Here is a 15246-nt window from a genome sequence, read left to right as displayed (position 1 = left end):
AATAATAAAAAATGGGAGTTTGTTATTATAAATAATTTACCATTGTTTTAAAAAAAAATAATAATAAAAAAAAATAATAATAATAAAAATTCATCAATAAATAACAAATAAAAAAAAAAAATAATGGAAATTTTAATTGGAGCAACAATTTTAGGTGGTGTTACTTATGCCTATAATTCATTCAAAAGATATATTCCAGAAGGTATGTTTAAAAAAAAAAAAAAAAAAATATTAACAAGCTAAAAACAAAAATTAAGTATTGATTTATTTTAAAATAATATTTCTTTTTTTTATTATTATAAAAAAAAAAAAATAATAATTATTATTATAATTATAATTAGGAGTTCATGCCGTTAAACCATTTTATCCAGAAAAGTATGTGGGTAAATGGTATGAAATTGCACGTTTATACACATATTTTGAAAAGGATTTGGATAAAATTACAGCAGAATATTCAATTAATAAAGATGGTTCAATAACAGTGGTTAATAGTGGATACAATTATAAAAAGAAAAAGAGAGAAAATGCAAAAGGTATTGCTTATTTTGTAAATGGCTCGGACGAAGGAATGCTAAAAGTCTCTTTCTTTGGTCCATTTTATTCTGGCTACAATGTAATTGCAATTGATCCTGACTATAAATATGCTTTAATTGCTGGTCAAAGTTTTGATTACATGTGGATCCTTTCAAAAGAACCAACAATTCCAGAGAAAATTAAAAATTCTTATTTAGAATTAGCAAAATCAGTTGGTTATGATATTACAAAATTAATTTGGTCAAAACAAAATGAAAATGAAAATTAAAAATTAAAAATTAAAAATTAAAATTTAAAATTTTATTTTTATTTTTATAAAATTAAATTTAAAGATTTAATTTTTTCTTCAATTTCTAAAACCAAATTAATACCAATATCTAATAAATCTTGATTAGTTGATTCAATTAATAAAACACATTGAGATTTAATTGATTGTAATTCTAATTTATAGTTTTCATTATTAGTTTTTTGTATACCAAATTCTTTTAATTTACTCTCAAGTTCAATTCTTTGGGTTTGGAATTGTTGGATTTTATTATCAATTTCCAATTTCAATTTTTCACAATCACCTTTTTTAATTGTATTTTCTTCTTTAATTAAATTTTCTTTATTAATTTCATTTTTTAAATTTACAATTTTTTCATTACATTCTTTAATGTTATTAGTCAATGCTTTAAATACTTCTTGAAACATTGCAACTGGGTTAAATGAGATTTCCCAAATATCTCCTGATGGTTCTTGATCTTTAATTTGTTGATTATAATCTTCAATTTCCATTTCATTATTTGTAATTTGGTTATTTAAATCATTGATTTGACTTTCGACTTTTGCCAATTCAGCATTTATTAAATCAATTTGTTTTTTCATTGCTTAAGATTCGGTTTCATTTTTAACGATATCTTGAGTTGTAGTTTGTAATTGATTTTTATTATCTTGAATTAACTTTATTTGAATTTCAATTTCATCATTTAAATTTAAAATTCTTTTATCAATTACTTCATGAATTTTATTTAATTTTATTAATAATTTTTCTTTTTCTGCATCATTCATTTTTATTTGTTTTTTTTTTTATATTTTTTTTTTTTTTTTTTTATGGAAAAAAAATCATTAAAAAAAAATGAAAAATTTGTTAAAGTGTGTGATATTCTTTGAATTAATGTTTTTATTTTAAAGCATTAAAAAAATAAAAAAAAATAAAAAAAAATCTCTACACCCACACGATGTTGCACCAGATATTTTTCTTGGGTTTTTGAGGTTACCTTTTTAATACATTTAAAATTAGGAATAAAAAAGTTGAAAATTAAATAAAATGTTACTTTGGTATTTGAGCATTGTGATTTGGCCACAGATTGACTTGTGTAAAGGAGCAAGTGATTATAACATTCGAATGAGTCTATTTTCCTTTTAGTTTCAAATATATTTCCTTGCAAAAAAAAAAAAAAAATAAAAAAAAAAAAATAAAAAAAAAATAATAATAATTATTTTTTTTGTTCCTGAATTTTTTTTATTAATTTTTAATTTTAATTTAATTAAAAAACTAAAGAAAGAAATGTATACAAGAATGTTTCAGAATTCAAAAAAGTTTTAATATAAATAAATAATTAAAATTAAAATGTCATTCAACAATAAATTAAATTTAGGAGCAATCATAAAAGGTATTCAAGATAATAAAATATTAGAAGTATTCGATAAATACTATCATGATGAAATTGTAATGCATGAAAAAGGTGACTCAACTAATCGTGTTGGTAAAGCTGCAAACCGTAAAGCTGAAGAATCTTTTGTAAATAATGCAACAATCCATGAAGCAAAATTATTAAAACTATTAGTTGATGGTAATAACACAGCATATGAAATGTTTATGGATTTCACATATGGCGAACATCGTATCAAAAAGAATCAATGGGCCGTTCAACAATGGTCAAATGATTTAGTTATCAAAAAAGAATTTTATTAAATAAACTTTTTTTTTTTTTTTTTTGAAAAAATGTACAATAAAATTTAAACAAAGAATATACATATTTTTTAACATAGGTTTTAAATTTTTTTTTTTTTTTTTTTTGAGAAAATGAGGTATATTTTATTTTAATTTTTTATTATTTATTTTTTTTATATAAAACCAACAATAACTATAATAGATATTGTAAAACTAATAAATATTGAAGTATATCATTAGATATGCCTTGAATTCCTCTATTAAAAATAAATAAAATTAAATCATTGTTTTTAAAAAAAAAAAAAAAATGAAAAACTTTTTTTGATTTTTTTTTTTGAATCCCATAAAACGTTTTTTTGAAAAAATATCATGTTCTGGAGTTTATTTTTTTTTTTTTTAAATAAAATTTATTGAAAAGCACCAGAATAGTTGAGAACGATGGCTATTTGTTTTAAATAAAAATAAAATCTATGAAATGTAAAAAAAAAAAAAAAAATTATTCATTCATTAAAAAAATATCAACAAATAAATAAAAAATTAAACAAATAGTTAAATAAATAATTAAATAAATAAATAATTAAATAAACAAAATGTCATCAAATAATAAATCAAATTTAGAAGCAATCATTAAAGGTATTCAAGATAATAAAATATTAGAGGTATTCGATAAATACTATCATGATGAAATTGTAATGTATGAAAATGGTGATTCAACAAACCGTGTAGGTAAAGCTGCAAATCGTAAAGCTGAAGAATCCTTTGTTAATAATGCAACAATCCATGAAGCAAAGCTATTAAAAACAATCGTAGATGGTGATAATACAGCATATGAAATGTTTATGGATTTCACATATGGTGAACATCGTATCAAAAAGAGTCAATGGGCATTCCAACAATGGTCAAATGGTTTAATAATTAAAGAAGAATTTGTTGAGATTAAAACACCATCAACTCCAGAACCATCAACTAATATCAAATCAAATTTAGAATCAATTATTAAAGGTATTCAAGATAATAAAATCTTAGAAGTATTCGATAAATTCTATCATCAAGATATAATTATGTATGAAAAAGGTGATTCGACTAATCGTGTTGGTAAAGCTGCAAATCGTAAAGCTGAAGAATCTTTTGTAAATAATGCAACAATCCATGAAGCAAAATTATTAAAATTATTAGTTGATGGTAATAACACAGCATATGAAATGTTTATGGATTTCACATATGGTGAACATCGTATTAAAAAGAATCAATGGGCCGTTCAACAATGGTCAAATGATTTAGTTATCAAAGAAGAATTTTATTAAATAAACTTTTTTTTTTAAAAAAAAATGTACAATAAAATTTAAACTTTAAACACAAAGAATACATATTTTTTTTAACTTATTAATTAAATAGATTATTTTTAATTATTTATTTTTTTTTTTTAAATGAGGTATATTTTTTATTTTTTTTTTTTATGTTTTTTGTTTAAAAAAATTAATTAATTCCTTTAATTGTTCCTCAAAATAAAATAAATTACAAAAAATGGTAATTAAATTCAAAAAATAAAAAAAAAGATCATATTCATTTTTTTAATATTTTATATCATTTTGTGTATTTGTGAGTGCTCTATTTTTATGTATTTAATTAATATTAAAAACAATTTTAAATCATTGTTACACCAGCCCTGTTTTGGATCAAACAAACAGCTTGTGTAAAAAAAAAAAAAAAAAAAAAAAAATTTAAAAATTTAATATATAATTTTATTTTTAACTTTATTTGAATAAATTAAGTACTTCTTCTGATGAAATGATTAAGAATTTCATCAATAGAAGGAACACCAGTATTCTGAGATATTATTGAGAATTTGTGGTGGAAGAAGAAATTAATTCTGGTGGATTTTGTGAATTATTATGACTTAAAATATTATTATTTATTTGGGTGTAAAATCTCAGCTGCAGGTACAGTAATCAAATCCAGTTATGTTCTACAAATGAACAATAATTTAAAAATGAGTGTTTAATTAGGAAATTCAACACACATTGTATCATTTGTAGAACATAACTGGATTTAATTGCTGTACCTCTCTGTTGGGTGATGTCTTTATTAACAATTCTGGTTTTGTATGTATTCATTATTATAAAAATAAAATGTTTTTTTTATCTATTAATTGCAATTGTAATATTATAATATATTGTTTTAAAATAAAAATAAAAATAAATAAAAAAAAAATTAAAAAAGTGAAAATATTTTTTTTTTTTTTTTTTTCCAAAGTTATTTCAAAAATCCCATAAAAAATTTTTTAAAAAATATAATGTTCTGGAGTTTATTTTTTTTTTTTTTATTATAATTTATTGACAAGCACCAGAATAGTTGAGAATGATAGTTATTTGTTTTAAATAAAAATAAAATCTATAAAATGTAAAAAAAAAAAAAATTATTCATTCATTTAAAAAAAAATCAAAAATAAATTAAAATTCTTTCTTTTATTTTTAAACAAATAAATAAAATAAATAATTAATTAAATAAATAAATAATTAAATAAATAAAAAATTGAACAAATAGTTAAATAAATAATTAAATATAAATAAATAATTAAATAAAATGTCATCAAATATTAAATCAAATTTAGAAGCAATCATTAAAGGTATTCAAGATAATAAAATATTAGAGGTATTCGATAAATATTACCATGATGAAGTTGTAATGTATGAAAATGGTGATTCAACAAATCGTGTAGGTAAAGCTGCAAATCGTAAAGCTGAAGAATCCTTTGTTAATAATGCAACAATCCATGAAGCAAAATTATTAAAAACAATCGTAGATGGTGATAATACAGCATATGAAATGTTTATGGATTTCACATATGGCGAACATCGTATCAAAAAGAGTCAATGGGCATTCCAACAATGGTCAAATGGTTTAATAATTAAAGAAGAATTTATTGAAATTAAAACACCATCAACTCCAGAACCATCAACTAATATCAAATCAAATTTAGAATCAATTATTAAAGGTATTCAAGATAATAAAATCTTAGAAGTATTCGATAAATTCTATCATCAAGATATAATTATGTATGAAAAAGGTGATTCGACTAATCGTGTTGGTAAAGCTGCAAATCGTAAAGCTGAAGAATCTTTTGTAAATAATGCAACAATCCATGAAGCAAAATTATTAAAACTATTAGTTGATGGTAATAATACAGCATATGAAATGTTTATGGATTTCACGTATGGTGAACATCGTATTAAAAAGAATCAATGGGCCGTTCAACAATGGTCAAATGATTTAGTTATCAAAGAAGAATTTTATTAAATAAAAATTTTAATTGTACAATAAAAATAAATTTATTTAAATAACACACATTATTTTATTAATTATATATATTTTTATTTAATTTTCAAAACAAAAGTTGTAATTTTTAAATTAAAATAGTAATAAAATTAATTTTGAAAGAGACAACTATAAAAAAAAAACTAATTCTGGTGCTGTTTGTGGGTTTAATAATTGTGATTACCTAAACCTCTGTTGCTTGTATTTAATTAAAAAAAAAAAAAAAAAAAAAAAACCAATGATAGTGGTGGAAATTTTAAAAAAAAAAAAAGTGGGCTGACAAAAAAATAAATATCTAAATAAAAAATTTTGAAAAAATAAAAAAAGGTAAATATCTTTGGGAAATAAAAAATAAAAAAAAAAAAAAAAAATAAAAACAAAAAAAAAAAATAAAATAAAAATTATAAAAAAAATTAAAAAATTAAAAAAGTTATCCACCCAAGTAAAAAATGAATAAAAAGAAACAAATAATAACAACAATTACTTTATTATCATTCATTAATTTATTTTCAATAGTGAATGCAATAATTAAAGTTAATCCAGCAAATCAATTTTTTATTGATCAATATAATAGAGTTCGTTTATTTCATGGTGTAAATGTTGTTTATGTAAGTATTTTTTTTTTTTTTTTTTTAGATATTTAATTTTTTATTTTTTTTTTTTTTAAGATATTTAATTTTTATTAAAATTTCTATTTTTATTTATTTTTTTTTTTTTATTTTTTTTATTTATTTATAAATAGAAAATTCCACCATTTCATCCAAGTTTAGAAGGATTTGATCCAGTTACATCATTTTCATCACAAGATATTGAAAATTTAGTTGAATGGGGATTTAATGCAGTTAGATTGGGTGTAATGTGGCCAGGTGTAGAACCAGTAAAAGATGAATATAATCAAACCTATTTAGATGTAATGTCAAAATTAGTTAGTGAGATGGAAGATAATGAAATTTATACACTGATTGATTTCCATCAAGATTTATTATCAAGAAAGTATTGTGGTGAAGGACTTCCAGATTGGATAGTATCCAATGATACAAATGATAGTTTCCCATCACCAGTTGCACATTCATATCCAAAGAATAATGAATCCTATCCATCATTAGATCAATGTTTAAATAAAGATTTTGGAGTATATTATTTTAGTGAAGATGTGAATCGTGAATTTCAAAATCTTTACGATAATGTTAATGGTGTTCAAGATAAATTCATTGACTACTGGAGACAAGTAGTAAACACATTCAAATCCTATGATACAGTATTAGGTTATGAAATTATTAATGAACCATGGGGAGGTGATATTTACCAAAATCCAGAGTATTTGCTTAAATTGGGTTATGCAGACTCAAAGAATCTTTTACCACTATATCAAGCAGTGAATAATGCCATTAGAGAATTGGATGATCAACATTGTGTATACTATGAAAAAGCATTGACTGATTTGTTTCATTCTTATTTCCCATCTGGTACACCAGGTGGTGTCCAATACAATGATAGACAAGTATTATCCTATCATATCTATTGTGCGACCGACCGTGATGGTAATCCACGTCATGAATACGTTTGCGACGGAGAAGATGACATATTTCTAGTTAGCGCTATGAAAGATTTAAAACAAACTGGTGGAGGTGGCTTTATGACAGAATTCGGTGCAGTCTCCAATGGAACCAATTCAATTGAAATGTTGAATTACCTAACTGGTTCAGCTGATAAATATTTACAATCATGGACTTACTGGCAATTAAAGTATTACAATGATATCACTACTGCAGGTTCAACAGAATCACTCTATTTACCAAATGGTGAATTGGACATTCCAAAAATTACAGCCCTCTCTCGTACCTATGCTCAAGCAATTGCAGGTGTGCCATTATCAATGTCCTTCAATCCTGCCAATAGTGATTTCTCATTCTCTTACAACATCAATACAACCATCACTCAACCAACTCAAATCTATTTAAATCAAGATATTTATTATCCAAATGGTTTCACTACAAATATTATAACTGGTACTGCTACTGTTTCAATCCCTCAAAAAAATTTAATTTATATTTTACCAAATTCAAATACAATTAATCAATCAACAATTACAATTACAATTTTAAAAAAATAAAAATAAAAAAGGAATTCCTTTTTTTTTTTTGCATCTCTATTCTTTAAATTTTATTTAATATTGCTTTAACTTTCTTTTTATCTTTTAAGAAATAAATTTCAGAAAATGGTACAGATGGGTATCTCCCTTTAATTAAATCAACTAGTTCTTCACCAAAATCACCTTGAATATAGATATATATAAATATTAATAATTTAACAGCTGGTTATATTTGTAATGGAATAGGTGAAATTTGTGTATTATTTGAACATCCATACCCACAGATGGTATATCAAATAATAGAGGAGAAAATCAGAGAAGTTATATTACCAAAATTAAAAAAATAAAATAAAACAAAAAAAAAATGGTAAAAGAAAAAAAAAATCTATTATTACATCCCTATAATTTATTTCATTTTTTATTTATTTTTTATTTATTTATTTATTTTTTATTTATTTTTTATTTATTTTTTAATTTTAGAGTGGGAATTTTAAAATAATTTGAATGTTGATGGATGTTTCATGGGGAGATTAAAAAAAAATAATAAAATAATAAATATTTCACTATTTGGTATATTTACCATTTTTATTATCTAATAATTACCAATTTAGAATATTTTTTGATTGATTAAAAATGGAAAAAAAAAAAGTATAAATTCCTTTTTTAAGGGCAAATCAAAATAATTTGAAATCGAAAATAATAAAAAATTATTGGCGTATAAATCGATCTTTTTTTTTTTTTTTTTTTTTTTTTCATTCCATTCCAAACCAAAGAATTAAAACAAAAGAATTTAAACTAATAAAATGAAATAGTATTATTTCAAAATCAAAGAAATTAAAAGATTAAAGTTAGAATCAAAGAGAAAAAAGGTAAAAAAGGTAAAAAAAGAGAATTAAAATAAAAATAAATAAAAAATTAAATTTTCTAATTTTACAATTAAATATAGAAAAAAGAATTTAAAGTTGTTACCTTTAAACAAAATGTAGTAATATGATAATTATCCAAAACCAATCTAATGGTAGAGAAAGGAAAGATTAATCTATGCACTATATCATTTAGAAAAGATTATGATCATATCAATACTATCCAAAGGGAAATAAAAAAATAATCAATATTTAACTAGTGTCAGAGAAAGGAAAGATTTATCTATGCACTATGACATTACGATAATAGATGACCATTTCATTCCCTCCTAAAATTTTCAAAACAAAAGAAATATTTCAATAAAATTTTTTTTCTAAACAAATTTTAATTATAATTAAATAAAGAAATAAAATTATTTAAAAAAAATAAAATGTGCAAAAATGATTTTTTTTATTTAATTAAATTTTTAATTATTGGTTTAAAAATTTTAATTTGAAGATTTTAATTTATAAAAAAACCGGTTGACAGATAAAAAATAAAAATTTCGTCAATGGGGATGTAGCTCATATGGTAGAGCGTATGGTTTGCATAAACAGCAACGATAATCAGATTTCCATAAGGTAAAGGGATCGATACCCTTCTTCTCCAAATTTTATTTAAAATTTTTATTTTTCTGCAACGAAAAATTTTATACACCGCTTTTAGGTAAAAAAAAAAAAGCAACGAAAAATTTTAATGTAATGCCAATATTGATCATAAATAAAGGAACACACAATTAATATTATATGAATGCTGTAAAGCGTGAATCAAAACTAACTTTATTTTTTTCATTTTTTTCAGTTTTTATAATTTTTGATTTTTCTTTATTTTCGACCTAGAAGTTTCGAACGAAAACTCTAAAATATATAAAAACTAAATAAATTAATTATAATTTTAATTATTATTATTTATTATATATTTATTATTATTTATTATTATTTATTATTTATTGATTATTAATTATTAATTATTATTTATTATTGTTATTATTATAAAATGTAATATTCATTATATATCCCCCTTCTTGACAAGATTGGTTAAGGATTCCAATAAAATATTATCTTTTTTTTTTTTTTTTTTTTTTTTTTTTTTTTTTTTTATTCTTCATCACTAATTTCTATTACTTCATCATCTCTAATTTCGATTACTTCTCTTCTGTATTGTTGTTGTGCTTCCCTGTATCTCAATTTCAAAATAATGTTTTATTAGAATATCGATTTAGAATTAAACAATAAAGATAATAAATTACACGATGTTTATAATTATGCAAAAATGTATTAATGAATAAACTATTTTAAAATTTTTATTTTTCGACATTTTTCATTTTTACAAAAACAACGAAAAATGCGCGATTTGTAACGTTTCATTATTATTAAATTATTATTTGGTATTATTAATTATTATTTATTATATATTTATTATTATTATTTATTATTTATTATTTATTATTTATTATTTATTTATTATTTATTATTATTTATTATTTATTGAATATTGATTATTAATTATTATTTATTATTGTTATTATTATAAAATGTATATTCATTATATTTATCACCACCCGCGAAAGGTCGCATGTTTGATTCAGAATGTGTACTTTAAATTTAAATAATCCAACAATAAATTCACAAATAGAATATCTATAATCCAAAAAAACATGAAGAAGGGAGGTTAATATAGATTACTTAAATTTTAGATTCCACAAATATTACTTTGAATGGGGATATTAATGTAAACTATAACCTATCCAGAACCTTCAATATAGAAACATAATGGCATTAATAATTCATAACATCTGGGTTTGGATCATCAATTAATTGTATAGTGACGAACCGTCTAAAGATGAAAAGCTTTGGTACTCGACTCTAATAAATAAATGGTACAAACTAGCCTATCTATAAAAAAAAGAAAAACATTTAAAACTGTAAACTGTAATCAATATTAAAAAAAAAAAAAAAAAAAAAAAAATATAAGATCTTTCAAAATTTTAATAAAAATCATAATAAAAATCTATTATTGCTAAGATCTCACAAATAATTTATTAATACCAAAAAAAAAAAAAATAATAATAAATATAAAAAAAAAATAAAAATATTAATCTAGAAATGCCATTTTTGGTTTTTTTTATAAATCTCAATTTTTAAAATAATTGCGCGCCATTTCAAAAAAAAAAAATAAAAATTTAAATTTGAATTTTTTTTTTTTTTTTTTTAAATTTATTTTTTAAAACACACATAAAACTTTTCTTACAGCGTTATAACCTTTCAATTATTACATTTTTTTAAAAAATGATTCTATTTCCACCCCTATCCAATAGGCTATCGTCAGTTTCAAAATTAGATGGTTCATTATATGTTCATATTCCAATAAAAAAAAAAAACAATAATAATAATCAAAATATTAATAATAATGGAAATAATAATAATAATAATATTGAAAATAAAGTCTATACAAAAATTCAAAATCAATTATCAATTGAAGAAGAAGAATTATGGATAAAAAATCAAGAGGAAAGATTTGGACAATTATCACAACACTGTATGGAATTTGATCCAAAAAGAAAATATATTGGAATTTATGACCCAAGTGAATATATCACCAGTAATAAAAACTCAAATAATTCTAAATCGAATCAAAAGAATTCAAACTCAAATAATGTAAATATTTCAAATAAAAAGAATGAAGTGTTTCAAAGAAAAAGGCCATTTGCAAATAATAATAATACAAGCAATATTAATAATTCAAGTTTAAATAATAGTAATATTATACAACCATCACCATTACCAACAACAACAACAAATAATAACAACTTAATTATAAATAATTTGAATTCTAGTTTGAACAATGATTTAAATAATACATTTGATGATAATAATGCAACTGATGACTATGATGAAGATGATGACAATGATAAAGATTTTGATGATTTTATTAATAAAAGTGGTAGAAATTATATTAATTATAATAATAACCTACAACAACAACAACAACAACAACAACAACAACAACAACAAAATCATCAACAACTTAATTATGATCAAGATGATGATGACTATAATGATACAAATCGAAACTTATTCGAACAAATTAATGATATGTCTTCAAGTGATTTATCAATCTCAATAAATGATGAAAAATTAAAAATTCAACAAAAAATATTATTTAACTATGATGATAATAATAATAATAATAATAATAATAATAATAATAGTGAATATCAAGATATGGAAGATAGCAATATTGATGATAGTAATATAAATAACAACTCATGTAATAATAGTAATAACAAAATTGATAATAATAATGATAGTAGTATTATTGAATCATTTCAAACACCACCACAAATTTCACCAAGAAAAGAAGTTTATCCAGCAAGATTTTTATCACGTCAACAACAAGAACAACAACAACAACAATATAATCGTAATATTCATCAACATAATAGTAGTACTTTAAGTGGAATTAGTAGTACAAGTAATAGAAGTAGTTCAAGTAGAAATTCAAAATTAATTTTGGATCTAAGTCAAGAGATATCAGATATCAATAGTAATCGTTCAACAATTAGTAGTAGTATCAATAATTCAGATTTAATTAACAACTCTGTTGAAATGCAAGATAATGATATGGAAACTTCAATCTCAAGTTTAAATTCAAGTATTCAACAACAACAACAACAACAACAACAACAACAACAACAACAACAACAACAACAACAACAACAACAACAACAACAACAACAACAACAACAACAACAACAACAACAACAACAACAACAACAGCCACCATTAACCTTTTCTTTTCCAACTTCACAAAGAAAATTGGTTTTTAATAATATAAAATCACCAATTTCTTCTACCCCAAACCATGAATATTTTTTTAATGAACTTGAACCAGAACACCATCACCATCATCACCAAAAACATAATAATCCAATAACACCAAGACAAAGATTAAATTTTTCAAATAATCAAACAAACAATGATAATAGTTATGAAGATAATAAAAATAAAAATAATAACAATAATAATAATGATGATAATAAAAGTGATGGTGAAGATATTGAAGAACAATCAATGGATATTTCTGTTGCTAGTATGAATTAATTTAAAAAAAAATAAAATAATAGTTTTTTTATATAAAAAAAAAAAATAAACAGATACTGTTGATCTTCTTTTATTTATATAAATATTAAATTTTAAATTGATTATTATTATTATTTTTATTTTTATTAATTAACAATTAATATTATTGTTATTATAATTATTATTATTATTATTACTATTTAAATAAATTTATTGATATATATATGTGTATTAATTTATAAATTTATTTGTATGGATGATAATCAAAACCTAAAGCATAATCAGCTTTGAATAAATTAGTATAAACAGCAGTTAATTTAGGGTCAACCATTTTAATGTTGAAATCTCTATTAATCTTTCTCCAATCAGATGAATCTGATGGTGGGAAATCGGAACTACCATCAGGGAAATCAGTTTCACCCCAGTTACCAGTTGAGAGGTAAACAGTTTTATTATCGAGAACCCAATATTTTTGATGTGAGTAAGTGTACATATTCTTAGCAGTCTTTCTAATGGTGATACCATTGTTGTAGAGATGATTATAACAGAGTACTGCAGATTCATAATCGGCTTCATCAAAAATGACATCAGAAACCAAGATAGTGAGACTACCAGAATAGTTACCTAAAAGATCACACCAAGATGGACCAGTGATTTGATAGATGTAAACCAACATTGATGAAGAAGCATCAATATCGGCTTTAACTTGTTCCCAAGCGAAATCTGGAGATGTGAAAACAGTAGTATCCATAGCCTCATTGACGGTGGTTACTGTGGTAACGTAAGAACCTGGGAAACTAGTTGGTGATGGAATAACTACATCAATCATTGTTTTGTCGGTGATGATTTTCATTTCAGCTGGAGTGTAAGTAATGGTTGGCCATGGGATACCATGGTTCCAATCATATTCAAAAACTTGGTTTGTGAAATCTGTTAAATCATCGTTACCACTGACAATAACACCAGCTTCTCTATTCTTCATGAATGAAGTTTGACTGTAGTTAATTGAGGAAATTGATGATGTACCACCATCGACATTACAATACTTTGAATGAAGATAAGTTACTGTTGTAAAGTATTTAACTTCTGCACCTGCTAATGCTAAAAAACTAAGTGGATCAATTTGACCATCACTACATGATCCATTGGCACCTGGTGTATAATAATTGTTGGTAATGATTCTAACCTTAATACCACCATTAACTGCATTTAATAATGCTTGGAAAATTGGGAATGTTTCAGTTCTTTGCTTGGCAACTGTACAACCGTAAACACCTTGATATGAATCTGTACAATAAATCCATGAATCCATGCCTGGGATGGCAATATCAATTGATTCCTTTGCATTTACAATTAAATCTGTTTCAACTTTAAGACTTGTATCTGGACTGAAATAAGTTGTAATTGAAGCTTTACCATTTGATGAAACTGGTTCAAATTTTGATACATAAGTTTCATTTTGCTTTTATATAAAATAAATAAATAAAAAATTTAAAAAAATAATAAATTAATATATATTTTTCTTTTTCTTAATTTTTTATTATTTTTATTTATTTATTTATTTTATTTTATTTATTATTAATGTTAATCTGATTTCTTTCTTTTTTTTTTTTTTTTTTTTTTTGTGGTTTCCATTTTTATTTTTTTTTTTTTTTTTTTGTGGTTTCTATTTTTAATTTTTTATTTTTTTTCTATTCCAAAATATTTTAGACACATACGAAATCTTGACTTTGTACTAAAAATACAGTACATAAAAGTAATACTGTCAAAAGTAAAACTCTCATTATTTGTTTTTTTTGTTATTTATATCTCTTTAAATGAGTAGAGATAATAATATTAAGATGGTAATAAATTTGATTTGGACAAAAAAAATATCTTTTTTTTTTTTTTTTTTTTTTTACGTTGTGTTGATCAAAAAAAAAAAAAAAAAAAAAAAAAAAAAATTAAAAAAATTAAAATAAATAAAAAATTACTGTCATATGATTCTTTTTTTTTTTCAAGTGAACCAAAAGCACAATAGGAGTGAAGAATAATAGTTTTTTTTATTTTTATTTTTTTAATTTTTTTTTTTTTTTTTTGACACGAAAAAAGTAAAATATCTTTTTCTAACCAGGGATTAATTGAGATTTTTTATTTTATTTTTTTTTTTTAAATTTTTATAATTTTGCACTACTATTATATGAATTAATTATTCTTTTTTTTTAATTATCAAAAATCTTCCCCAAAAACAAGATATGAATAAAATTATAAAGACAAAATAAAAGAATAATATTTTTATATTTTTATTATTTTTATTTTCTTTTTAATTTTCATTGAGTTTTTTTTTTGAGTGCGCTTTTGAATGATCAAAGGAAAAAAAAAAAATTAAAAAAAAAAATCAATGT

At 21.9% G+C, this 15246-nt stretch overlaps 9 protein-coding genes and 1 non-coding gene across 10 annotated transcripts; 7 read left to right on the top strand and 3 right to left on the bottom strand.

The window, feature by feature from the left end:
• Positions 1-123: 123 nt before the first annotated feature.
• On the top strand, positions 124-802 carry DDB_G0270086 (hypothetical protein; the record flags this gene model as incomplete). The annotated part of the gene is made up of 2 exons (XM_641439.1): positions 124-202; positions 342-802. The coding sequence occupies 2 exons, from the start codon at positions 124-126 to the stop codon at positions 800-802; spliced, it is 540 nt and encodes a 179-aa protein (XP_646531.1).
• Positions 803-1085: 283 nt separating this feature from the next.
• On the bottom strand, positions 1086-1311 carry DDB_G0270084 (hypothetical protein; the record flags this gene model as incomplete). The annotated part of the gene is made up of 2 exons (XM_641438.1): positions 1086-1124; positions 1168-1311. The coding sequence occupies 2 exons, from the start codon at positions 1309-1311 to the stop codon at positions 1086-1088; spliced, it is 183 nt and encodes a 60-aa protein (XP_646530.1).
• A 93-nt stretch (positions 1312-1404) lies between these two features.
• On the bottom strand, positions 1405-1584 carry DDB_G0270082 (hypothetical protein; the record flags this gene model as incomplete). Its single annotated transcript, XM_641437.1, has 1 exon — positions 1405-1584. One exon carries the CDS (start codon positions 1582-1584, stop codon positions 1405-1407), a length of 180 nt encoding a protein of 59 aa, XP_646529.1.
• A 562-nt stretch (positions 1585-2146) lies between these two features.
• Positions 2147-2491, top strand: DDB_G0270080 (hypothetical protein; the record flags this gene model as incomplete). The annotated part of the gene is made up of 1 exon (XM_641436.1): positions 2147-2491. The coding sequence occupies one exon, from the start codon at positions 2147-2149 to the stop codon at positions 2489-2491; it is 345 nt and encodes a 114-aa protein (XP_646528.1).
• Positions 2492-3060: 569 nt separating this feature from the next.
• Positions 3061-3774, top strand: DDB_G0270078 (hypothetical protein; the record flags this gene model as incomplete). The annotated part of the gene is made up of 1 exon (XM_641435.1): positions 3061-3774. One exon carries the CDS (start codon positions 3061-3063, stop codon positions 3772-3774), a length of 714 nt encoding a protein of 237 aa, XP_646527.1.
• A 1279-nt stretch (positions 3775-5053) lies between these two features.
• On the top strand, positions 5054-5767 carry DDB_G0270076 (hypothetical protein; the record flags this gene model as incomplete). Its single annotated transcript, XM_641434.1, has 1 exon — positions 5054-5767. The coding sequence occupies one exon, from the start codon at positions 5054-5056 to the stop codon at positions 5765-5767; it is 714 nt and encodes a 237-aa protein (XP_646526.1).
• Positions 5768-6234: 467 nt separating this feature from the next.
• On the top strand, positions 6235-7898 carry DDB_G0270074 (hypothetical protein; the record flags this gene model as incomplete). Its single annotated transcript, XM_641433.1, has 2 exons — positions 6235-6393; positions 6528-7898. 2 exons carry the CDS (start codon positions 6235-6237, stop codon positions 7896-7898), a joined length of 1530 nt encoding a protein of 509 aa, XP_646525.1.
• A 1395-nt stretch (positions 7899-9293) lies between these two features.
• On the top strand, positions 9294-9389 carry tRNA-Ala-UGC-1. The gene has a single exon. It is a non-coding gene; the product is annotated as a tRNA-Ala (tRNA).
• Positions 9390-11068: 1679 nt separating this feature from the next.
• On the top strand, positions 11069-12883 carry DDB_G0270072 (hypothetical protein; the record flags this gene model as incomplete). Its single annotated transcript, XM_641432.1, has 1 exon — positions 11069-12883. One exon carries the CDS (start codon positions 11069-11071, stop codon positions 12881-12883), a length of 1815 nt encoding a protein of 604 aa, XP_646524.1.
• A 223-nt stretch (positions 12884-13106) lies between these two features.
• On the bottom strand, positions 13107-14646 carry DDB_G0270070 (phospholipase D; the record flags this gene model as incomplete). Its single annotated transcript, XM_641431.1, has 2 exons — positions 13107-14324; positions 14581-14646. The coding sequence occupies 2 exons, from the start codon at positions 14644-14646 to the stop codon at positions 13107-13109; spliced, it is 1284 nt and encodes a 427-aa protein (XP_646523.1).
• Positions 14647-15246: the final 600 nt, after the last annotated feature.

The sequence above is a fragment of the Dictyostelium discoideum genome (genome assembly GCF_000004695.1).
Source record: "Dictyostelium discoideum AX4 chromosome 1 chromosome, whole genome shotgun sequence".
In the NCBI taxonomy this organism is placed as follows: Eukaryota; Evosea; class Eumycetozoa; order Dictyosteliales; family Dictyosteliaceae; genus Dictyostelium; species Dictyostelium discoideum.
The sequence above is the reverse complement of the archived record's forward strand: the minus strand, read 5'-3'. Positions and strand labels throughout refer to the sequence as shown.